This window comes from Harpia harpyja, chromosome 4 (genome assembly GCF_026419915.1).
Source record: "Harpia harpyja isolate bHarHar1 chromosome 4, bHarHar1 primary haplotype, whole genome shotgun sequence".
NCBI lineage: Eukaryota > Metazoa > Chordata > Aves > Accipitriformes > Accipitridae > Harpia > Harpia harpyja.
Window position 1 is genome coordinate 80,487,508 of NC_068943.1, and position 26,796 is coordinate 80,514,303.

The 26,796-nt window shown below is 45.6% G+C and overlaps 1 protein-coding gene across 1 annotated transcript in view; it reads left to right on the forward strand.

The window, feature by feature from the left end:
- Window positions 1-18,003: 18,003 nt before the first annotated feature.
- The window catches only part of WNT3 (Wnt family member 3), a 50,556-nt gene continuing 41,763 nt past the window's right edge, over window positions 18,004-26,796 (forward strand). Inside the window, exon 1 of the mRNA XM_052785872.1 lies at window positions 18,004-18,552. Within this exon, the coding sequence (XP_052641832.1) occupies window positions 18,473-18,552 (80 nt within the window). The 5' untranslated portion in view covers window positions 18,004-18,472. The remainder of the gene's footprint in view (window positions 18,553-26,796) is intronic.

Genomic DNA, 26,796 nt, shown 5'->3' on the forward strand with positions numbered 1-26,796 from the left:
CTCAGATATTGACCATGTGTATTGGCAAAAACAATACTCACACTTTCCTATCCAGGGGCTTTGCAAAACCCACCCCACTCTTCATCTAAGTTGTAAATTAGTCCACACAACCCTATCCTGATCAGAGAGCCTGGCAGCAGGTCCCATGCATTGGAGAGGGTGTCCAGGACCCCATGAAATGACCATGGTTTGTGCATGTGTACTCAGCCTGCAGAACAAAAGCCCCTTCCTTTCTCGGCAGAAGAAAGCTTTGAGATGGGCCAGCACAAATGTTTTCAAGCACCATGCTTAGGGACTGTATAACGAGACACCAAAGAAGAGGAGGTGGATGGGGAAGTGAGACCACCGTCAAGCCATCTCCTCTAACTCAGATGCAATTTTCTCTTGGCTTCTGTGGAGCACCGAGTTGATATGTCCCACCTCCAAGACCTAAGTGATGTTTCACATTTCTGTCATGTCCATAGGAAGTTCATGCATCCCAAGAGACAGGTGACATCTTCTGCAGTACTTCATAATCTTAACACTGCAGTTAATGCTAATAACACTAGCTTGCCCACAGCATTTCACGGAGACTAGGCAGGATGTTTACTGTAACAAAAGACAAAAATTAAGAACAAGGCATGTCAGCTGATTCCCTTATATCCTGACATCCTCAGAGTTTGGGGTGTCATATGGCATGCCTGCCCTCAAAGACTTCTCCTGATGTACCTTTGGCCCGGCTTGTTGCATGATCTTCTTGCTTCTGCTGAATTCCTTCTCTCTCACAGCAGTGTGAGTAGACATACTTGGACTGCACCAAACATCCTAACCCCAGGCCATGGCACGTATTGAGTTGCAAGTGATCCTTTCCATGGTTGTTAGAAATTACAACCATGGGCAGCTTGGCAACTGCCCGAGTAAGAATTGCATTCATCCTTTTGACAGAACCCAGGTCTTCCAGCTGAAGAGTCCTAGACCACCTTTAGTAATGCCATCATTCAGTACCTTTGATTATCTTCATCACATTTCCCAGTACCTGCTCTGATTCTCCTGGATCTTCATTGTCAATGAGGAGAGCAGAATAGCATGTATTCTAGATGTTTCCTGTCTTGATCTCTAGCAGTAATTCCTGATGTTCTGTTCTCTATGATGACCATCCAGGAGATTTGAGATGATATTTTTATAGAAGTCTGTACTTAATTAAGCACTTGTATATTGGAAACTCATTGTCCATAAAGAGAAACTGGTGAATTAGCTCATATGTAGACATTCACATTGCAGACATGCTCCTATCATGAGACAGATCTCTCCTCCCATGTCCCATTGTGTTGCATTATCCTGTGAAAATGGTGCTTCTTCCACCAGCTCTAAGCTAAGGAATAAATAGAATCATGGAATCATGGAATCATAGAATCATAGAATATCTCGAGTTGGAAGGGACCCATAAGGATCATTGAGTCCAACTGGGACTCAGCTGGGAAGTTCTTCCTGGCCCCTGGGAAGACTTAGAATCATTAAGCTTGGAAAAGACCTCTAGGATCATCAATCCAATAAATACTCAGCTCATCACAGGTAATATTCTGGAGCACTGACTGCTTCTGTACTTCTTGACCTAAACATTGCTCTGCAGCTTTACTAACACTCAACTGATCATGTACCTGGATGGCTTATGTTCTTCCATACCTCACGCCAGCAGAAATGGCAAGAAACAGCAACTCTTGTCTGTGAGCAGTCTGATTTCATGGCGCTTTAAGTTGAGATCCAGGCACAGGTCAGCCCCCCTCCCATCTCACATAGGAGTGCAATAGAACTAGGAAAGGTTTGGAGAGTTACGGCAACGCTGGCCAAAGACAGAGAAGGGCGTCTGTGGAAGGAGCTACTGAGTAGGCTGAGATTCTTCAGTTTGGAAGAGACAACTGATGGGGATACAGTAGACATCTTCCAGAGCAAGTGGCTGATAGAGGCTGGACAAGAACTTACAATTATTGGGGTATCAAATTAAGCCAGCTGGTGGCATTTAAAAAAAAAAACAAACATGCTGGATGCCATTCTTCACACAACCGAGATATTGTCACCAGGAGCTGTGGGTCTGCAGTCTACACCATGTCACAGAAGCCAAATGTTTGCATGCAGTTTAAGGAGAAACCATGTAGATTTATGGAAGAAAAAAAACCCCACTGTTACTAAAACCATCAACACTACCTTGGGCTGGGGAAGTCCCTAAGCTGAAAATTCTTAGCGTCTGGGAAATTTTTCAAGAGAAGAGTCTCTACGTGCACATTCTGTTCTTGTACTTTTCCCAAGGAATCTGCTTTTGCACAGTGTCACCACTGGGCATGAGCCAAATTGAAAATCTAAACAGAAAACTGGGAAAATTGGGAAACAGATCAGAAGAAAAATCAAATTACAAAGATGGCAAAAATGGAAGCAAGGGACGTGAAAGCATCAGAAATATGCAAAACTTGGAAAGAAGAAAGGCAGAAGGGAACCTGACAAAACTCTTCTGGAAATGCCCACTGCTCCCTGATGGCATCCAAGTAGCTGATAGGAGCTTCCTGGTGTAGTCTTGTCTGAAGAGGCAACAGGGTCAGGGTCCAGTAGTTGCATCCACAATCACCTACAGTGGTGGGTAGTAGCCACATGCACCCACTTGTCCCATGGACAGAAGCTTAGCCAGAGCAGGCAGACACTGATGAGAAAGCCAATGGCCCTGTGGGCCCTCAGGTGAGATGGATAGAGATAAAAGTGAGAAGCATAAGTGGGAGTCTCTAGAGGACCTGAAGGATAGCTTGCAGTCTTGAAGTACATGTTGACCAGAGTCTGCCTCTCACCACAAAAAGAAGCTGTGCGAGGGGTGCTATGAACTGCACTGTGAGCACACCCACCTTCACCACGCTATGGTGGATTTTCCAACCTAAATGCTAGTCTGGACCTGATATAAACTGAAATCCTGGGTTTCCACCTTCCTTTGCTAGTGAAAGGTGCTGCCACTCTATGTCTGTGCAGCAATCCAGGACAAGGAGATGGAGTGATCAGATGTTCTTCAGAATCAGTTTGAACTGAGCCATCTTGGTGTTACTTGTCCAGATAAAATGGTGTGTTGGGCCATCCAGGAAGGCTGGTGAGACTGAAGTCCAACAATGAAGCATGCAGAGTCAAAATGAGGGCTCAGCAGAGACTGCACAGCTTTATGATTTTTTTTAGTAGGGCCTGTTGCGATAGGACAAGGAGCAATGGTTTTAAACTAAAAGAGGGTAGATTCAGACGAGATATAAGGAAAAAATTTTTTACAATAAGGGTGGTGAAACACTGGCACAGGTTGCTCAGAGAGGTGGTAGATGCCCCATCCCTGGAAAAATTCAAGGTCAGGTTGGATGGGGCTCTGAGCAACCTGCTTTACCTGAAGATGTCCCTGCTCATTGCAGGGAGGTTGGACTAGATGACCTTTAAAGATCCCTTCCAACCCAAACTATTCCATGATTCTATGATTGCTCAAGATAGGAGAGAAGAGCAGGGTCAAGATAGTCCTTGCACCCTGGAGGAAACAGGAGAGTAGAGGGGAGGTCAGCCATCCTTGGTCATGCCAAAACACTGTCAGTCTTGCTAAGGTCCTAGGAAAAGGCAAACAGATCAGAGAGGCCTCCAAGGAGGTACCTTGGATGGAAAAGAAATGTTGATCATAATTAATATTCAAGCAGTCCACGTAGAGCTGCTGAGCTCCAACAGGGGAATCTGAGGATGCCAACAAGTGACAAACTGAGCCAGTCTAACAGCTCACTGCTGCCTGAAGAGGAATCACTCCCCCCTCCTTTCTTCATCCCCCTTCTGCTCCCAGCAGCAGTCCTGACCACTATTTTGCACAAGCTCTTTTTTGCCATATTCTGAGTAATCAGTGAGCTCAACTAGTCCATGGGGAGCTCTGTGGGCACCAAGCTGGTTCCAGGTGGGATGTATGGGTACATAGCCCTTGGTGGAGAGGCAGAATAGATGTGGAGAGCAGGCCCCTCCTTTTGTCAGCATTTAGCTGTTAGCTGAGCTCACACCATCTCATGGAGCTTCCCCTGAGAACATCTAGTCTCAGACCCACATGTGGCCTTGTAGCCAAACCCTTTAGCCACAGCATGGACTAGGCATTAGACCCCCTGCTCGGACTGAGCCCTGCACTGTCAGCATCTGAACTTAGGTGAGCAGAACCTTACCCAAAGTGTCTTGAATTCAACTCAATAGTCTTCAATTTGGTCCTTTTTCCAGTTAACCCAGGTGTGTCTGCAACTCCCAGGTGCTGCACTGGCATAAGATAATTTTGCAGGTATGCACAAATTGTTATTACCAAAGCACTTAACACACATCTCATCAGTCAGGTGCATTTTGATAGATGAGTCAGGTTTAGGAAAACAAAATCCAGGGAGTGCAGCCAAGCAGGGACTGTCCTGCCCCTTACCCATCCTCAACCAGTGGGACCACGTTCCAAGCGTGGGATCAAGTCCTAGATCATATTTGAACCCACGTAGCTTAACAAATACTTTCAGGAGTTGTGTTTTAAATCCTCTGGGTTTGCTTTAAACCACAGTTTCCTGGCCACATTGTGTGGGCTAGTAGCTAAGTGCACAGAGCTTTCTTTTTTCAATCAGCTGCACACTCCAGAAACTGCTCTGTGAAATAACCAAGGAGAAGACAAACAGCAATGCACAGGAGCAAGAAAGTGATTAAGAAGAAACAAAGACTGAACATGGCTGCTAGACTTGAGGGTTCTGAGAGCAGGAACGAACTACTAACAGCCTCAAATCAATCATTTGCTATTTCTTAGGCAAATAAATGTAAGTGGGGTAGAGCCTAGGAGACTTAGAGGCTAAACACTGTGTTGAGATTAGTAGAAAAGAACAGAACAGAAAAAAAATTGGGGCTGAGAGGGAAGGTAGGAAGCATTGATGCAAACCCTGGTGAAGAAGAGGGGAGGGGTTGAAAACATTACTATTTAAGCTACAGCTTAATAAGAAACAAAAGAAAAAGCTATAAAAATCTACTTATATAAACCCTTCACACAGATTTGGTAAACTGGGCTCTGTTTGGGGATCTGCATTGCCGCCTTTTTGCAGATGGAAAAATGTTGCAGCCTGAACATTAGTGGTTCTGACCGTCTGAGAGGAAAATCTCTCCCTCACAAGAATGGCTCGACTTTGAGGTCTAAATGTGCAACCTAAATATTTAAAACTGGACTGAATGAATAGCAAACGTGAGTCCTGCTCTAATTCTGGAAAAGATCAAACTGCTAGGGCTGGGTTTTCTCCCTGTGTCCCATCCCTCGCTATGCTACCGTCTCATTGCCAGCAGGTGGTACTGTGCCCCCAAGGATCACGCAAGGAGCAAGGCCTCCTTTGGCGGGGCTTTTCCAGGAGAAATCTTTCCAAACAATTGGGAAGGGTGTTCGCTATTTTTCTATGCCCTACCTAGTCACCCTACCACTCTTGGAGCCCTTTTCTCCCCAAACTGCTCTTGCCCTGTGCTCCTGAGATGAGGCTTGTGGGGTCCCCGCTTGCAGGGGGAGCTCCCGTCACCCCCCAGTGACACTAACCACACAAGTGAGTGTTAACTTGGATTTTGCTTCCCCTCCATCACCTGGAGCACTTCCATCCCAGAGAGCTGGGGGAGATGGGGTGTGATGGGCTAGTCCCCTACGTATGGTTCTTCCAGAATAGTTGTCCTCCTGCATCCTCACAGTTGGGAGACCCAAGTGATGGGCACTGCCAGGTACCCAAGGCCTCAGGGAAGGTGTTTTTAGGGATATAATCTGGTACTTGTGCTTTGCTGAACAGCCCAGGTTTGTTTGCGGTGGGACCAGGTGTCCTGGTTTCAGCTGGGATAGGGTTAACTGTCTTCCTAGTAGCTGGTACAGTGCTATGTTTTGAGTTCAGTATGCGAAGAATGTTGATAACACTGATGTCTTCAGTTGTTGCTCAGTAGTGTTTAGACTAATGTCAAGGATTTTTCAGCTTCTCATGCCCAGCCAGCGAGAAAGCTGGAGGGGCACTAGAAGTTGGCACAGGACACAGCCAGGGCACCTGACCCAAACTGGCCAACGGGGTATTCCATACCATGTGACGTCCCATCCAGTATAGGAACGGGGAAGGGGGGGCAGGGATTCGCCACTCGGGGGACTGGCTGGGTGTCGGTCGGCGGGTGGTGAGCAATTGCACTGCGCATCATTTGTACATTCCAATCCTTTCGTTATTGCTGTTGTCATTTTATTAGTGTTATCATTATCATTATTAGCTTCTTCTTTTCTGTTCTATTAAACCGTTCTTATCTCAACCCACGGGTTTTGCTTCTTTTCCCGATTTTCTCCCCCATCCCACTGGGTGGGGGGCAGTGAGTGAGCGGCTGCGTGGTGTTTAGTTGCTGGCTGGGGTTAAACCACGACACCAGGAAAGCATCATACACAACCCAGTGCCTCAACTCACATCACGAATGGAGATGTTACGTTATAATGCTACACGGTCAGCTGTGGCAGGTCCACTGGATGGCACTGTCCCCCACACTCCCAAACTCTCTGGCAAGTCACCCTCATCCTATCATGCTTATTCCCCAGATCACAGACCACAGAGAGCATAGGTCGGATGCAGCTGCTCTGCAGGTCAGCAGTAGTTACTGCACCACCTGCATTGCATTTTAGGAGAGTTCCTTTAAAATAAAGATGGTCTTTGAGAAACACTAGTAATTGATAATCAGCCACTGGTTGCAAAAGTATGAGCAGGACACAATATGCTGCACATTCCAGTTCTGATACATATACATTCTTGCGATCATGGAGACAGCGCTACTCCAATACACAGAAAACCTACTCATTCCTGCATGCATTTTCCATCAAAAATGTGATAACAAAACAAAAGGAGCAATATATGAAGGTGGCACTGATGTAAAGAGAGATTACCCCCCCCCAAAAAGGTTGTTTTTACAGCAGCTTAGCTGTGATTCACCACTTAGCCCACAAACAGGATACCAGGATAACTGAGGGGGTAACCCCAGGAGGGGAACATGTGGCTGTGATGACACTGTGACAGAGAAATTTAAGCCAGAGCAGTCACCAAGGAAGGCCTGAGGAGCCCTCACCACTCTCTCTGGACTAGGAACACTGTGGGATGGGTACAGAAGGACTGCACTGGCTGGGGGTTGCTCCAGCTGGCTTTTTATCTTGTTACGGAACAGAGGTGGATCTACAGGGATCAAAAGTGAAGCTCCGGTAGCTTTTTAGCTCCAGGAAGCTCCAGCTTCCCCTAGCAATAAGACCTCCATGGGTGGCACACTTGCCAAGCTACATGACAGGAAAGATGATGCTCACACACTCTGAGAGGTGCAAGTTCCTTTTATTTTTGTCTGAAGACAGCAGGCAAGATTGTCCTCAGACACTGCAAAAGTACTAAGGACAGAGCCTGGAAATTATCAGCTGCTGTGCAAAGCAGGACCATGGTAGGAGCTGAGAAATAAAGGCCCATTTAGGTGTTAGGAGGATGGGATGCACGGGAGCATTTTGAGTCCAGGGAGCAGCAGTGGGAATGGGAGACATAGCTACATGGAACACTAAAATCTGGCAAAAGCAGGCAAAAACACATCTACAAACACCTGTCCAAATAATTGTCAGTTGTTGCAGCTGCTCGTCATTTAATGATATTAACGTGCCTTCATTAAAGGTAGGCTCCTCCTGAGCAGAGAGGTTCATCACTGGGAATGGGGCAGCTGATCAGACATCATTCAGCTTCTGGCGAGCAGGCAGTGTACATGTCTGAATTTCTACTGTGATCCCAGGACTGTGCCCACTTTCAGGACAGCTTCCAGGGGACATAATTCTGCTTGCATCCTGCACAGTGTTTAGCTGGCCAGCCACACGCCTTACCTGCTGCATGGAGCCTGGGAGAACAAGCAAGCAGGATCTTGGCTTTGTAATCCATTGGTCGGATACTCCTGTGAAGGTGTTCTGGCCTATTTAAGTGTTCTGTGTTATTATCATGCACAAAACCTAAACTAAATAGTTAATTAACTTGTAAAGCAATACAGCAGCATCAACTCCTAGAAGTGCTGGTGGGAAGGAACCTCTGGAAGTCTCTAATCCAACCTCCTGCTGAAAGCAAGATTAAATCCAGAAGGTTTCCCATGGTTTTGTCTGCCTGAGTCTCCGAAACCTCCAAGGATGGATATCCCACAGCCTCTCCAGGTAATAAGATCCCTTCAAACACAGTTCTGGGTTTAAAAAGAAACCCAAGAAGCTGATGGAAACAAACTGAGGTCTGCACAATCATATCAACTCCATCAGTCCAGCCCCCACATCAGCACTTTGACCCTCCAGTCCCATTCAGTGTTTGGGTCCAGGAACAGCTCTGCTCTCAGCAGCCGAAGGCTGTAGGGTGAGAGCCAGAAGTAGATTGCCTATCCTGGCCTGGCCTCTCCCCTCTGTCCCACTCATGTCACAGCATCCACCACCACAGCTCCGCACAAGAGGGGGAAATGGGCTCTGGAGCAATGTTCTAAGGGTTGGGAGGGAGAGAAGATCCCAGCCTTGGTCACCACCCCATGTCCCCAGCCATACTTGCTCTTTCATAGCTCACCATGACACTTGCAGCACCAAAGGTCCAAGAAGACCTGAATACCCCTGACAACACATGACAAAGGAAAATTGGGCTCTGTTAACCCAGCTGAGTCCAGCTGGCCAGGAGGTGAGTGCTGCAAGCGGAGATATGCTTTTCTCCCAGGGCTGTGCTATGCCTGCAGGAGACTCATTTCTCTTGCTGACACCTCTGCCTTCCCTTTGCCTTTTTGTCCCTTGTGTATAATATCAAATGGGCCTGAGCAGGATTTTTTGTAGCATATTACACTATGGGCTGGAAGTGCAAGTATCCAGCACCAACCCCATGATGAGGAAGACCCAAGAGCATAACCTGAGCACTACAACACAACTTTGAGTCTTGCATCATGCAGCTGACACTGGAGAAATTGGAGGAGGCAGCACAGAGCTGAATTTATCCCTTTCACTCTAATTTCTGGCATTTGGTCAGTCAGATCCCTCCCGAAAACCCAAGCTGTGGCAAGCAAGAAAACTGTCTCCAGCTCCCCTGGAAAAGGTCTTCAGCCCCCCTTCCTTGTGGAGACTGTTTCGGTGCAGGGGCTGGTGTGACAACAGATGGTGTGAGCTGTTTATCAGCTCTGAACACAGAAAAATTTCATAACTACAGAGGAAATGGGGGCGGTGCATTGCAGTGGGGGGGAATAATGGGCTGAAAGAGGTAGCGGTCTACCCTGCAGGGATGGGTCCCCAGGGCAAAGGGTGCACAACTTGTCCTAGATTTTTTTTTTTTTTCCTTTTTTTCCTGAGATCCGAATGTATAATTGCAGGAGGGGACAAGGGGGAAAATGAGCTGAAGACTCGTAACTGCAGAGGCCGGTCTCTGTGAGCAAAGGGCCACATGTCTCCTTTTATCGCCAGCCATAATTCCCTCCTTGGCTCAAAGGCGGCTGTGAAAAGAGCAGGACTGGTTCAAACTTCCTTGGGGTCTCCGTGGCAACCAGCCCTGCAGGAGCCTTTTCTTCCTTTCCCCCCTTTCCTCTTTTGTTGTTGTTGTTGTTGTGTCATTAAAACTTCCCGGATTGAATCCCCACCAGGCTGCTCTGCAGGCACCGCTCCAGACCTCCTGCCTGCCTCCAGCCAGCTGCCCTTGCCTTTTCTCAACCCGTGGACCAGCAAAGCTCAGACCCAGCCCAGCAAAGCCCAGTCCAAACTCAGCCCCAGCTCAACAAAGCCCAGTCTGAAAACCAGGTTAGCCAAGCACAGCCCAGTTTCCCATCAGGATATTTGTCCCATTCCCCCCACTTTGTCCCTCCTCGGTATTTTATCTTCATACAGTTCAGCCCAACATCCTCATAGTGATCAAGCAAAAATTGTGCTTCTCTGATCTTTCAGGCTGAGCTGTCTCAGAAGGGCATGGAGCAATCCAGACCTGGCATCCCTGCTTTGCGTGCCCACACATAGCTGAACCAGGCCAAGTCTGAGCAGAGCCCCTCTTGCATCAAGTGTTTGGGCACAGCAAGGGCTGCTGGGGACCTGCAGAGCACCATGCCCTTGGATAGTCAGTCTTGGCCATGCACAGCAATGTCAGATCCAGCACAGATCTCATACCTGCTTTGTGAATGCAGGTGATAACCCAAGATGCAAGAAAGACTGAGATCTGTGTCATCAACTGTTACCTTTGGCAGTACCATTAGCATGGGGAGCACAGCCCCTTGGAGCCGTGTAAAAGAGCAAAAAATATTGCTTACACCTTCTCTTGTGTTGTGCTGGCTGTGCTGGACTGTGACACTTCCCTGCTGGTGTGCTCAGGACTGGGGTGTGAGTAGATGGGGACATTATAGATGGGCACTGCAGCTCAGCCAGGTGGCAGAGTCTCAGCAAGGAGAAGGTCTCCAATCCTAGCTGTGCTCCAGTGGCAGTGCCTACCCTTGCCCTATGGCATGGCTGACCAAACAGCCCAGGAGATATGCAACACTGATGTAAATGCATGCAGCTCCTTTTGCTCCAACAGCACAAGCACTTGCCTACATCAGAGGGCCCCATGATTTCCAGCTACAACACCGTGGAAAGTCACAGCCTGCAGCAAAAAATAGCTGATCTCATTTTTTATTGTTTATTCTCCAGCCTCCATGATATTGCTAGGCTGGAGTCTTGAAAGGAAGGAAAGAGAGGAATGACTCTGCTCCCTTTGCTCTCCATCCCTTCCCCCCCATCCCCAGGATGCATTCCTCCAGATGTCAAGGTAGACAGAGCTGTCTTCAAACAAGCCCAAGACCTGGGGCATAGTTTCTTCATATGCTCAGCTAGTCCAATTAGTCAGATTTACTGCAGTTGTGAAAGGCAGCTCAGCCTCTCATGTAGAGCAAGGCTGCCCTCAAACACATAAGGTGTAAAACTGCCCTTCACTACGCAATTTCAGAGAGACTATATGCGCTAGCCTTACAGTGCTTTTTATAATGGACCTGTTCCCCAGAAATCTCTGGGACTTGCCTTGAGGCTGCTTCCCCACCAGCAAGGCCTTACATACCTATGACCACTGTTCTACACATGCTCATCCACCCTCAGCCATCTATGCTTGCTCACATTCACCTACATATAGACTACATACATACACTTTGGCAATCAGGGCTCTACACATACTCAACCACCCTAGTCATACCTCTCCCATATCCTGAGATATTGCTTCAAACTGATGAAAAGAATTACATCATTGTGCAAGAAATCCTTCTGAGACCTTTTCCACTGGGCATTAGCCTGCCCATAGTGGCTCAGGTGAAGACTGAACAGAACCCTAAACATTATCTGGAAATAATTTTCCCACTAACAACTGACGGCTGATGAGACAGGTGTCCTACCCTACCAGACTCAGATCTCCCTTTACTTCAGAAGACAGTAGGGATGACTTGGATAGAAGAACAGAAGTTTAACAGAGAAGACTTTGAAGCTTCATCACAAGTACTGCCCCTTTCTAAGCACATTGCTGAAGCAGTGTCCCCACATGATGCAATGTGGGCTAACACTATTTCAGGCAAAACTGTGCCAGTCAAACATAATATTTATGTCCTTGTATTTACTGAAGTTTGTGATGGGTTTCATTGCTAGTTCTCTATGCTCCAAGTTGTCATAGTCACTAAAAAAACATGCATCTTAGGGCTTCATTAGGTGCTTTTTTTTTCTGAACATCTCCATGGCAAGACAGAGATCTGAAAATCTAACCAGAGTTTGAGCTGTGAGGTGCTATAGGAATTTAAGTAGGTGACAGTGAAAGAAAGATGTTTTTATTCAGAGTCTGTAGCAGCTCCAGTTCAGTGGCATGCAGGCACTGAGATGAAGTGTCCTTAGAAGATTTCCGTCTTATCAGCAATGGTGGAGGAACCAGCAGTTAGCATTTCCACTTCACATATTTCCTATGATTTCCTGGCCACAGAACAAGATATATGTGAATAAAAAGGAGGAGAAAAACTAAACCGTAGGGAGCACCATTTGTCATTCATTCTGCCCTTCAAATACAAGGACTGGGATTCCAGCTCTGCTCATATGTTCATCTGCTTGCTATTAATTATTAAGTCTGTGATTCATAGCTGTCCCTTGATGTCCTAGCTCAGGCCTGCACAAACAGCGGGTGAGACACTTCCCTCCTGAAGGAACTAATAGAATATACACAGAAGCAATTCTTTCCCAAGTTTTACAAGCAAGAAATACAGAGACAGGTAAAGAACCTGGGCCATCAAAATCATACGAGGAGTCATCAGCAAAGTTGAGAAGTTTCTTGAGCTTGGCTATGACAACAGGTACTACAACAGGTTACTCCACCAATGTTTTAAAAATGTAATCTTTTGTTTCTAAACAAACAAACAAAAAAACCCAGAACTCCCTGTCCCTCAGCCACAAGGCATGGGATACTGCAGCAAAAGTTTGGTTTAAAAGAGTTTCTGCCATCACTAGAAGACAAAAGATACCCTAAGTGCAGGATTTCTATACCATGAGCTTAGAATAGTTTATAAAAAAATGGAGTGAGGTAAGGCTATTTGCATTTTTAAAAAGCCATAAAGTTATTCCTAAAACAATAAAAACAACAATAAAGGGTTTTGCTAAACTCAGAGCTTTCTATTACCATCATCTCAACAGCCACCACACCTCCTGTGAAAGCCTGATTTTCCTCTGCTTTATACCTGTGTCTTCAGCAAAGGGAAATTTCAAAAAAAAATCAAGTAGAAAAAACATCATGGTGCTCACCTGAACAGGTGAAGATCCATTTTCCTATAACAGTAGATACTTTTCCCCTGTGGCTCCCTGTCCTGTAGGCACCTAACAGCTTTACACATGAACTGCAGGCAGTGCTCCACTGGACATAACAGGCAGGCAGACATGAAAGGCAGCCTTCCTGCAACCCTGCAGGAGCTATGAGCTTACTTGGAGGTAGCATTAAAGCTTTGCTGGAGCAAACGTGGAGATGAAGCACCTAACAGGAGTGAGGGGTATGCTAGGTTGGTCCACGCAATGTCAACATGCTGGAGCATACCCCCCCCAGATCATTGGTGGTAGAGCACATCGAGAAGATACATGGAAATACACAAAGATGTTCCTGTCCGAAGATCAGAAGTGATATAATACCCATTGAGGCCCTTCTTTAAATCACTCTGCTCAGGCATTAATACAGGATTGCTCTTTCCAGGTAGTGATTGCGTTGTTGTGCCCAGCTAACATGAACTGAGATACGAAGAACCAGAAACAGCAGAGGAGGACAGTCTGCTAGAGCCAGAGCGAGCAGAAGGATCTAGGAGAGAGGAGATTTGGCCAAGAAAACTGAGGAACAGGTTAAGTTTAGAGAGAAATGTAAATGTTACCAGTCGCAAGTTAGCAGCAAACATAGCCCTCAGAAACACACAGGATTTCAGTAGTTTGAGATGGAAGGGACTCAGATGGCTCATTCACACTTTGAGGAAGGATTCCTTCAGCTCTTTATGTACTTTTTAATAATTACTTACTTTAGGACTGATGCCTAGAGCCATCGAAGAACAGATTTGCTGTTTTACCTCCACTTTAGATACTAAGACCAAAATTTAGGTCTTCAAAACAACCAACTCAGCTGCTTCTAAGCCTTGAAACCCCTTAAAAGACCATAGTCCTGAGGGACCCACCTTCTCAGTTTTCGTTTCTGGCCATGCCCAGAAGTGCCTAAATGTGCAATTCAACGTCTAGCACCCAGCTAAGCCACCCTCCACCACTGAACCGGAGTCAACCTGCAAATCAAGCACTCTGATGCCATTGCTTAGTGGGGCACCATGGGTCTTGTACTTTCCCTGCCTTCCCCAACACACCAAATCAGGTGTCTAAACCCTCCTCTGTCAGGTCATCCCAGGTCATCCATCTCTTGTCCTTCACTGTGCGGTTTGAGTCATCCTCTTCACATCACACTGACCATGGGGTAATTCCAGCAAGGGCAAATGAACCACACCAGGAAGGGTTTGAGTTCCTGGTGTCTCACACTCATCGGTGGCTTGGTATGTTGAAATGCATGCTGAGAACAAATCCAGGAAACTCCATGATCCTGTCACCTTCCCCAGGCACTTGGTTTCTTCCTGCTGGTAGATTCTGATGGAGAAAGGACGAAAAGCTAAAAGAAGGAAAAGTTACAAATGTTAGAACACCGAGTAGAAGGAGAGGCATGTTTTCAACATGATTACAATTCTCTTTTGCTGGAGTGTTGTGAGAATAAACAGAAGGATCCCTTTGGATGCCTTGGCACCTACAGTGGTTGAGTTTGCAGTACCACAATGTTAGCACAATACAGAAGGACCTTTATACTGACATTGTAAAGGCAACAGGACTTTTCCTGAGCAGCCAAACCTCTAACTTCCTCAATGTTTTTCATTTCTGGGCATATTGAAACTGGTCTATAAGAGTCAATATTGCCAAACTAGACAGACTGATGTGATTGAAAAGACCGTCAGTAAATGAAACTGTCAGTCATCAGCACAAGGAGGTATCCATGAGTGAAATTTTGAAATTGTACGCTTTTGGATAACTGTCATTTGCTCTTAGAAATTACATTTAAAATTAATGTTTGCTGTAGAACTTATAAATATTTGTTCAGGCTAGCATGAAATATCCCCAGGATAATTTTAGCATGTACACATCAGATTTTCATTTCGCAGCAGAGAAGACTGAAAGTAAGTCTCTTCATTTCACAGACAATGTAGTCTTCATGCCTGTGAGACAGGTCATACTCCTTGGTGAGACATGCCTGCCATTTTAAGGCTTTGGGGATCTAGGCTGATACAACCGAAGACACAACTGAAACCTGCCATTATTTTTCTACTCATTTTTTCTACTTATTTCAGTAGGAGAAACTTGGAGCCAAGCGTCACTATGAGTCATGTGTGAACAGGGCTAGAGACAATAAGGACCTTCTACCTACAGGATCTCAAAGCCAAAGTAACTGCAGACACACTCAAAACACAGTCTCTTCCCAAAATGTAGGCCAACATGAATTCCTTATGACGATGGGACAAACAGTCCATTATGTTCAGAGCAGACAAAGAGAGCAATGGATGGGAGAAATTAAAAGGTGTGGGAGGACAGGCAACCCAAGAAACTTCATCAGATACCTGTCAGAGTCTATAAAGAGCTTTCCCTTGACTTCAGTGTGCTTGGGATCAAATCTTTACCAACATGCTGTTCATCTTTCAAAACCTGTCTGTGGCCACATCAACATGATGTTGGGGTGTGGGTGGGTACTTCAGCATCTCCGCTGCTTTTGGAATGCAGCCGTTCCTGAGGCAACACTGAGATCTCTGCCCAAGGCACAACAGCAAATAAAGTCTCTGGTGTTTGAGTCTTAGGTCACTTTTCCCCACTTGGTTGTCTGCAGAGGAAGCACTTTGTAGTTTGTTATTGGCTTGATTTATAAATCCTAGCATCAAGAAATAGATAAAGAGCACTTTGTATTGTTCCCCAATGTCTGACAGACAGAAACATCCCAGCCACCAAGACCTTGATGATGGTCTCCAACCAATCATTCAATTCAGATTTCAAAAGCTTTCCCCAATTAGATTTCTGCAGTGTTGGGGATTTTTGTCCTCTTCCACGGGATGTCAGTCACCTGTAGTATCACCTGAGATATCTCACTTCAGTCTCTTCTTTTGCTGCCTCTTTAACAGTGTGACATTTTAATGACAGAAATTCTCTCGCTCAGTACTTTTAAAGCTTAATCTGTTTGTGCAGCTCCAAAACATCCACCAATAGAGGTACAAACCTGTGTAGCAATTTAAGGTCTGCTTTTGCTAGATAGACTTACAGGCTCTTTAGTGGCAATTCACATAATCCATGGCTTACTTTAACCAGTAAGATCATAGAATCATAGAATCATAGAATCATAGAATCGTAGAATCATTTCGGTTGGAAAAGACCTTCAAGATCATCGAGTCCAACCATTAACCATGACCCCTAAACCATGCCCTGGAGTACCCTGTCCACTCGCTTTTTGAATACCTCCAGGGATGGTGAATCAACCACTTCCCTGGGCAGCCCATTCCAATGTTTGACAACCCTCTCAGTAAAAAAATTTTTCCTAATATCTAACCTAAATCTCCCTTGCCTCAACTCGAGGCCATTTCCTCTTGTCCTATCTCCAGACACCTGACAGAAGAGACCAACACCCACCTCACTACAACCCCCTTTCAGGTAGTTGTAGAGAGCGATAAGGTCTCCCCTCAGCCTCCTCTTCTCTAGACTAAACAGCCCCAGCTCCCTCAGCCGCTCCTCATAAGACTTGTGCTCCAGGCCCCTCACCAACTTGGTTGCCCTTCTCTGGACACGCTCCAGCACCTCAATGTCTTTCCTGTAGTGAGGGCCCCAAAACTGAACACAGATAAAAGTGCCTGTGACCATTCCTGGAACCAGAGAGACAGGGACACAGGATTACCTTCATCCATCCTGCTAAATTCACTTAACCTCCAGAAGAGGTGGGTCACATCTTAAGGCTCTATTTGGAATAGTTCCTGTTCCACACTAACCTCAAATTGTGACTAAAATTTCTTCAGGGCTGTGCAAGTTGGCCAGGTCAGGCCCATGCTTCATAGCTAAAAACATGGACAATAGAGTTCAAGATCTGGGGAAGATTCCCAGGTAGTGTTTAATTTAGTGGAACAGATTAAATCCATGTGTCTCCAAATGCTCATTTGAAAATCATTGCTTTCTAAAACCCAAGTGATTGCACTCAGTAAAACATAGCTTGGTGCCAGGTAAGAGATTTGTCAGGATAAGACTACACCCAATATACCCTTTGGGATTTGAAATCCCACAAGAGGAACAAGCCATGTTTAACATCTATGATGGGTCATAGACAGCTGGAAAACCTGTTGGACTAATCCTGGAGAAGCATGGCCCCATAGTCCTTGTAGCAGATGCAGGGACTGATGCAGAGGTAAGGTGCGGAGTGAACAGCTGGTGGATGTCCTCTCTTGGTTGCATGTTGGCCAGGAAACCAATTACCACTTATGAGAACAGCTCTGCACTAACTCAGTGTCCAAATACACTAAAATCTGTAAGAACTGGGAATCAAGACACAGGCATGAGGCAGGTGCATCCCAGTAATTAAATAGCAACAAGGAATGCATTTGTACCCAGAGCCTTAATATCAGGAGAAGGTCTATAACTTTCAAAACCATGAGATTCATTTGGCTGCCCAAGATAGGACCTTGGACCTCTGTTATTAGCCATTGCTCTGCAATAAATTTATTTGATGGCTATTCCTAAAGCACCTGGGCAGCTTCACTGCAGGCAATAGACCTGTGATTTCTGAGGATGCTTTATGAGCAAAAGCAACTTTTTTGACTTCTCCCATTTCTTTGTCCCATTCTGTTGAGTCATCCCCTAGATTGGCTACTCTGACACAATAGCTCCTGTAAAAGCAGCGTCTTTATGCAATAACAAGGATTTTCAAGGAAAATCTTTGTTGGGTCTATTTGCAACATCTTTAGAGAAGTGATACTGCTTGTGATTTTTTTTTTATTATTATTACGATTATGTGTGTGGTTTTTTGATAATATTCTCATCTTTTTGTATCCAGAGATGCACTTCACAAGAAATTCATTAATGGGACACCTTCCCGTCTGCCTGCTCCACTCCTGCCATGACATGGCATTTTTTCTCACTAGAAAACCAGGCTGCCACTGCTTCCCCTGTCCATCCACCCCACCCACACACTTTGAAAAACCTGGGCAGTGCAGATTTCATTTAAAGTTTATAACCAGTTTTGCCCACATGGCTCACATCAACACTTTCAGAGGGGTATTCTGCCTCTTTGGTGCTCCCATTAGCTCTGCCTCCTGCAAGGGTTAATGTTCACCTCCCTCTCCATCTAAAGAATAAGTTGTCTATCTCACCCCCACCGTGAGATTAAGCGCTTCACCCTTACCTTGCAAAGTGTTGGCATGCCAAGCCAGAAGCAGGGTCTGTGCATCCTGGGTTTCTAAGTGAAATTAAAAACAAAAATTAAAAAATTAAAAAAAAACCAAAACAAAACACGGAAAATCTCACTGCCCCAGTAAAGTCTCTTGCAAAGAGGTTTTGACTGTGGAAGCGAGGGCTAGGAACAAAGTTGTGGGGTGGAGGGGGAGGAGAGCATGATTGACAGCCCTGAGCTGAGACTCATCCCTTACCTTGGGCCATGCGGTCTGATTGGCTGCCTGCTGACATCCCCAAGCCCTGCACTTTTTAATAGACGCTTTTGGATGATCTACAGGGAAAAGGCTTGGAGAGGTGTGTTTCTGACAAGCCAGAAAGTCATCCGCACTACAAGGGACTTTGTTTAACTCTTTTTCTTTTTTTTTTTTTTTTTTTTTTTTTCCTGGAAGGAGGGAGATTCTTCATTTTCTCACTTAATGTTTTTCTGAAAACTTCGCTGAGATTTTCCCCTTGCACCAGCCTGGACTAATGGATTACCACCTGCTTGGACTAATTTTATCTTTTCTCTTCAATGGCACAAAGGTCTTAGCCGGTTACCCAATTTGGTGGTAAGATTTCTTTCCCCCCCCACCCTTCCCTCTTTCTATGATTGATTAATGAATTAATTAATTATTAGTTATGGGATTTCTGTGTATGCATGTTCCTTCATTTTCACCCTTCGCCCTGCTGAGCTGGCCACGACTGCATGTTTGATTCTAAGCATAATTTCTTCAGATTTGACCAGTAATTAATGAAAAGTTTGGGGGGTTATTATTAAAGGGCAATGTCTAGGTTTCCCTTTGCGCAAATGGAGTCTTCCCCACCACTCTTAATTTCTCCATTTTCGTCACTGTAGCAATAGGCATTTGTTTTAGATGTAAAAGGATGCATTTTTTGTTTTCTTGTGCAATAGGAATTTTGTCTGTTGCGTGACTGTGTAGCTGGTATTTTCTTCCTTTCCATTAAATTGTGATCAATTCTTTAAAAAAAATTTTATTTTATTTTATTTTTGGCTGCTGCATTTTTTGGACTTCTTTCTCTTCTTTTGTTGTATTCTGTTATGTGAATTTAGTCCGGCAAATAAGCTGAGAACACAAATGGCACCTGAGAAAATATTCGTTAGTAAAATTCCTCAAAGATGGATTTTGTTCTTTTTAATTATGGAAAGGTCACTTATTTCCTTGCACCAACAATAAAAATATTTTTTTAAAGAATTGGTTATTTCTTATAATGTGGCTGATAAGTAACCTGAGTTACTTATTTTAAAAATAAATATAACAGTATATAAATAAATATATTAAAAAAATGTAATTGGAAGCACTTCAGAATAAAAAATACAGAATAAAACATTTCAGGTCATTTAAACACAGCAGACAGCGAGTTGCATAACAGAATATTTCAGTTAATTTCTGTCTTTATCATGTAGGATTTCTCATTGGATTATATCTCTTTAAGTTTCTGTACGTGCCAGGTAGGGGCTGTAAACCTAATGATCTGTAGGGCAAAGAGGAAGATGTTGGAATTTGGTGCTACTGAGATTCTTGGGTTATTTTCGCCTTTCCAGAAAAGTCTTTTTTTTATTACTGAATTAAATCCTTTCAGTGCCAACATGGAGATGGCAAGAAGTAGGTGGGAGTGAACTTGGAAATGGACTGCCATGTCTGGGAATATTTAGAAATCAGAAAGGAAAAGCCGAATTTTTTTTAATAATCTGCTTATTACCGTGGACTTTGAGAATGAAAATGTGCAGTTCCAGTAGAGAAAGATTGAGAATACAATGAGAAGTCCACGCTCAGGAAACGTTTAAAAGCTACGCAGGTTCATGAAATGGCTAAATCACAGCATGTTTTCCTGAAGAATTAAATTATTTCCTCGCCCTGAGCGTGGCTGCCTAACTTCAGGACCTAAGCCTGGGGCAGGGGAGCCTACTGAAATATAGGCAGCATCACTTTGATTCTTTACATCCCTTTTCTCCTTCATCTGGGGACTGGCGTGTCTGAACGGGGGTGTGCAGTGGGTTGTAGAACAGGTCAAAACTGCACGGCTGGATCTAAAGGCAAGAATCTGCATGGGGCAATGATACCTTGCCATGACATCAGCTCTCCCAGGGTCTCACCAGCTCCTGACCTTCCCCAGGCTTTGATATAAATCAGCATTTAACTCCTGAATCAAGGAGGATTTTGACTCTCAGAGCGAGGAACCAAAATGTTCTTGACGAAAAGGTCTGCTTTATCCCCATGAAGCAAAAATGTCCCCGTGAGCAAAATGTCTCTCCCCGTTTTCAGGAGAAGACACTGCAGACAGGTTTCTGCCCCATGTCCTTGCCTTCTCCAAAATCCCTACAAGTTCACCCAAAATGAACAATACAGAGGACATGTAAGACACAAACACCAGGAGCATGGCAAGCAGCATCCATGGGAAAGGAGGGAGTCGAACAAGCTATCCACAGTATTTCATTCAATAGATCCGTATCTTGCATATTTTTTTGTGATTCTGGCAATACCAAAGTGCCAGACAGTCTCTGCTGCACTGAGAGGATGTGATGAGATGCCCCACATAGGGTTGACGGGCTATCAAAAATGGCATAGGGTTTTAGAGGTTTCTTAAAGGCTGAGGAAGTAGAAGGGCAGAAATATCTGGGCCAGGGCTCCCCGACTGCTCAGGCAGAGACAATGCTTCCCACAGCACACAAAATTAAGTATCTCCTTCAGTCCCACTGAAGGCTTTGAATATCTGCTCTGTGAAGCTGAGATCTTTTGTACAGTGTGCTCTAGCATGCGGTGATATATACTCTTTAAAAAAAAGCATGCTTTTCCAGTTGTCTTCCTGATCCTCTGATCTTTAGGCAGGCACAGAGCAGAGTTTGGGGGATGAGTCCCACTTGCAGGGTTCAACATGCCACAAAACAGGGGGAGGGAAGCAAAGATGGGGCACAGCGTCAGCCCAGTCCCCTGCGCTGGGCTCCTGCACCCCTCCAGGCCAGGCTGGACAGGAGATCATCAGTGCTTCCTTATCCTCAGCTAAACCCATCTCTGCTAAATATGAGACCTTCAGGAAGACTGTTCGTCTTACAGGACCACAAGACTGCTGACAGACAGTGCCCGGTCCTGCTGGTGCAACATTTCTGGGTATTTTTCTATTGTGTAGGGAATATTTTGGCAGCAAAATCAAAATAGATCATTTCTGCTTTCGGGCATAAATGGGAAAAATGTTTATTCCTGTAGTGGGAAGGAAGTGTCTGAATGTGCACAAGGAAAAGAAGTGCAATAGGAATGGGGTCTCAGCACTTTGTAAATGGGTTTAGGGGTGGCTGGAATAATCTGGCTGCTCCACAGTGCAGTCAGACAATGCCAGCAAGCACGACATCGATGACGGTGCAGTGGAAAGGATAAAAGCAAAAAGATGAAGCTGCTGAGGGTTTGCACTGAGTTGTATTTTTATTGAGGGGCCAGGAAAGGATACTGGCCATCTGGTTATATTATCTAGAGAGAACATAACTCAACAGCAACCCTCCAGCTTGCACACCATCATGTTGGAGGGTGGATCCGGCCCTTGGCCTCAGTGGTGAAATGTTATATGCAAGGCAGTGAGGCTCAAGCCATCAGCTCTTGGCACAGGGAGCAGTCTGGACAAACGGCATGCAAAGGGAAGGACTTTGCAGTGCAAATACAGATCTGCAGTGCCCAGGCTCCCTGGTAGCAGTGCGAAGGTAGAGCCACTGGGTTGCAAAGCCAAGAGGGGGGTTTGCAGTCCAACCTGTTTGATTGCTAGCAACTCCCTGACATCGTCCTGGCCCCAACCACCTAGCATTTTCCCAGGCAATGCCTGAGCAAGGTCCAGGGGTAGCACAGACTGTAGATGTAACCTTCAGTGAGCAGGGGTGGTATTTTGCCATAGGGCCAACCCTTCTTCACATGCTTCCATCCTATTACAGCAGTGCAAAGGAACAGATGGGGCACATACGGGAAAAGGTAATCTAAATGCTGCCTGCAAGAGTGCCGACAAGAGGAGCTGAAGCCAACAAAAGCTTCCTCAGATATGTGTCCAACACTTATGCTCTCTGGGTTACTGCTGCTAAAAGAAAGGCAGATAAGGAAGAGACGGAGAGATGTGGTGAGGCCATGGAGACCAGGACTGCTGCTCTTCCTGACCCTTCAGGGATGGCATGGATAGAAGCAAAGTGGGCAGCAGGGCCGTGGCTGGCTCCCCAGCCTTGCAGGCAGCAGTCATGGGTCATGCCAACAGCCTTTTTAGGTGCCAGCAGAAAGGATGGTGGTGACACCAATCACACCTCCAATCATTTTTTTAATCCCAAATACCCTAATGACAGCATGGATAACAGAACGTCTGAGTCATTGGGGCTCGGGGGGATCAAGGTATGAAAGAGTGGTCAATGCAGCATATAGACAGAATGATGGATGGCCCCAGAATTTTCTGGTAATGTCCTGAGAGAATTTAGATTAAAATCTAGCCCACAGCCAGAGCTGTGTCAGTGCAGGCCAACAGACATATTGTGGCCCAGGAAACAACTAGAAACCGCTAATACATGTGCAGGAGCTGAAGAAGACAATCAGGGAGACAACTCCACCCATGAACTGAGAAGAAACACCAAAAGCTCTCCTGTTCCATGAGCATCATTCACCAAGAAGTCTTGAAAATCTCTGGTGTGTCACTAGCCTGGAGAAAGGAGACAGATTTGGAGTCATCGGTGTAAACAGAGAGTAAAAATTTCAGCCCCACTCCTCTCATCATTCCTCAAGACATAGTATTAATAGGTCACTGCCCATAACTGTGACTCTCAGCAAGTGCATCTTCCCATGCAGCATTCATTGGCCCCTAAGCAGATGACTTGGCAACTGGAAGAATGGCTTTGTCTGTCATATGTTATTAAATTTTATTTCTATCCCTCAGAAATGTTTGCAGGGGAAGCTGGAGGCTTTGGCAGCTGCTGAGGATCCCAGTGGCCTTGGGCCCCTAGGAAGAGGCAGATAGAAACTTAAAAACAAGTTCTCACTGGTCCCACAGTAGCTTCCTCATTAGGAAAAACCTGTATGTGAAAACCATTTGCATGTAGATGTAGTCTGAGGTGACATGTAACTTGTCTTCTTTAGCTTTCAGTGTCTCACCTTGATGGATTTAATGGGAGACTTCATTCTCTTGGCAGTCTTGGTTTTTTCATTCTCTGAAGGTTGAAAACATTTATATCCTGTAGTCTGTGTTTCGTTATAGGCATGTGACCCTTAAAGCTTTATTCAAAAAGAATAAAATTGCAGTGCAGCATCAGACTACTAGAGAAGATTTCCTGATGCAAATCCAGCTGCTGTAGCACTACAAAGGAAGAAAAAGACCCCACGTATAATTTTCCTACAGCTTAAAATGCAGCCAGTTCTGGGGAAAAATGACTAAGATAATGATGGAGTTTGTCAGTGACAAAGCTGACGGCACTTACCATGCAAGCCCAGAAGTGCTGCTCTGGCTCCTGGTCTGGCACATGAAGCCAAAGCACCTCCACCAGCAGCCTGTGCTGGCATGTGAAGCTCTGAACTGGAAGAGCTGGCGCATAAACCACACGTCACCTTCTGCAGATGCTGCTGGGGGGTGTTAACACCCACCGGCGGCTGGTGCGTAAGGCCACAGACTGCTGCCCCTAGATGTGTCAAAGCTTGTCTGCCAGGGCTGTAGGTGAAGCTACCTGGGGATTGCAGTGAGGCCAGAGGTAATGAGGAGAGATGCTGGGGTGACATGTGGCTGCTCATGAAAACAGTTGTTAATAACTAAATGGCCACAAGCTTTCAGGATCTTGTGGTTTTAAAGGTTTTCCTCAGCATTTTCTGCAGCCAGGCACGGCCAGTGGGAATCCATATCACCACCCTGCCAAATGGGTTGGTTAGCCCATGCCATGAAAGCAAGAGCTTTTCAAGCCAGAATTCAGATTCATCATTTGTCCGGTACAGCAAACACACATGGGCAGCACTAATCATTGCCGGAGGAGAGCTTCTGAGGATGTGCTGTCTTGTGAACCTCAACATACCCCAGGTCTTGGCAGAGTGCAGTGCAGTGGAGCCCCGAGTTTGGCAACATCTTCAAAATACTACTACGACACAACAGTACAGAGCAATAAGAAATGTATGCATTTTCCTAAATATTAGGAAGTCTCATTCCTTCGAAAACTAACCACTCATGTCTCCTGGAGTGTCTCAGCCCCAGGGATCCACCCTGTCCTACAGGGCCAACATAAGCCTGGAGCCAGATGAACACAGGGAAAAGGGCTCTGACTCACATAAAGACTTAAAAGTGGTTCTGCCCTTAAGACAGAAATCTCTGTTACCATTCTTGTAACTAAATTCAGCAGTAAATTTAAGTGGTCACAAAGAGCTTTTGAGAGGCCATTTAATTGCAAACCGATTGCTTTTCATTTGAATCCTTCATTAAAAGCAGCATTTGACAAAGTGAAGCACCTGCCTAAGGGACCCCATGCAAGGGCACTGGAAATTCAGACGGTACTTCTGGGCACCCGGTACTCTTAGCTCAGGGCTGGCTGCAGGGTTTTGGCAATGCTGGAGGCCACCAACCAGTGAATTCGCATGCCAGCTCTTCTACATGCTGACTTGCTTCTCTAGCTATAAATCAACACTCACCTTGATGTGGTCAGGTAGAAACTTCACACCCCACTGACACAGTTGTGTGTATGCAGGCAGGGAACCGGTCGTGGTGGTTACCAGCAGGAATATGAACTCACAGTTGTGCTCATCTCTAACAAAATGAACTGTGTGCTGGGCTACACTGGGAGGAGGAGTCTGGGCAGCAGACTGGGGGGAGCTGTCATCCTCTGCTTGGCATTTGGGGCACCTGTAACAGTGTGTTGAGATGTGTCCCCCACCAGCTCAAGAGGGATGTAGAGAAACTGGAGAGTGGCCAGTGGGTGCTTCCAAGGTGGTAAGGATCTGAGGCACATGGCTCACCAGGAAAGGTGGTGGGACCCGGGCTCATTTAGTCTGGCCAAGAGGAGACCAAGGGCTGTTCAACAGCAGCCTATGGCTTCTTGAAGGGTTCTTACAAATATGATAGAGCCAATCTTTTCTCTGTAGTGTCAAACAATATAGAAAAGGGCAATTGCCACAAGCTGGGACTTCAAAGGTTTATGCTTGCATGAGGAGACCCTCCTTGCTCCAGGGTGCTGTGGCTCTGAGCCAAGTGCTCATGGAGGTGAGGAGGCACTGTCCTTAGACATTTGCAGGAGTCAACTGCATGAAGCCCTGGCCACCCTGGGCTGGCGCTGGGGAGTCTCCTACTCTGAGCAGGTGCTTGCATTAGAGACCTCCAGGGATCCTCTCAGCCATCATTTCTGTGACTGTGATATACACCCTTTGCTGAGACCAACAGTAGTGCTACAAAGGATGCAAAGTGTTAGACAGGTCCTGGATTACTCAATCCCCAGCATATGTCTAACAGGGGGTGGGACCTTCATTAGGACCCTGAGCACAACCATGCAACTCTCATCGTGTGACAGCCAAAGGCTTACGATGGCAACATACAACCCAACACACGCATGCCAAGGAGAAACTTGATGGTCAGTCATGTCACCCTTGCTATACACGACACCTCTTCTATGCCCAGATATGAGTCATTGCCACTCCAGTTAGGTCATGACAGGTCTTCAGCTAATGCTTTCTCACTGCATCTATCTCGGCTCTGTTGTTCTCCATCTCCTGTAGTGCAGTCACTGCTCTACTGGGTGTGAGCCAAGGAAAGATGCAAGAATGCCCTCAGCCCTTCCTCCCCACCCCTGCAGGCACAGTACAGACCTCGGCAGTCTGAGCCCTCTGAGCCCCCCATGACTCTAAGGTCACTAAATCACTTCTGACTTTTAAATTACACTTTCATAATTTAGCTGACACTCTGAGGGCACTTGATTTCAACTGCTGTCCTGGAGGACAAATGAACACTGCCCACATACTCACCAGGACTGGTAGCCAGGAGGTGGAAGGTTATCTTCCACCTGACATTGGTGATAAGGTCTCGGTGATGCTCATTAGGCCCTTCCATGGCCAAGTCAAACAGTTCAACCTAAACTATTGGCTGGATTTTGTATGGAAAGGCAGGAAAATATCCGTGTAGCCAGCTTTAAAGAACTAAAAAACAAACTTTAAATATGAAATAATAAAGATTAAAGAATTGTGTTGTGTCTTGAAAATATGCAGATATAATGCAGAGCACTTTCAATTATCCATGTCATGTATTCAGCTGAAAAATGTCTTCATCCAATGTGTGCTACAAATTTCAGTTTCTAAGGCTCACCAGCAGATAGGCCAGCCATCTAGAAATACACCTCATCTACTGTTTAGACACAGAAGCTGTTGGTCCATCTGCCAACAGAAATCTCAATGTGAGCAAGAGCGTGGTACCCCTCTTGTATCATGAGAACCAAGCTCCTTTAATCAATGTACACTTAACATACAAAAATCAGTCAGTTGGGTTAGCAATGGTATTTGTTTAGTTATGTCTCTCTGCTAGCACTCTCTTAACATTGTAGATCCAATTTGCATGACTTGTGTTGAGTCAAAGTAGTATCTATGGCAATTTGGCTCAACTTGAGCCTTTTTGCCAGACCTGAGTGAAACATCCTAGGCACATCTAGTAGAAGTCTTAGCAGCTGCTAGTTGTTGTCTTCCCACTGACCGGTGTTTGGCTAGTTTTAATCTGACAGCATATCAAATATGGAACATTTTTGAGCATTAAAATAGAAAGAATTCCGGATTCAGAGTCCAGCCATTCAGCAATGTGGACACACTCAAAGTCCTTGATGAAAGTCA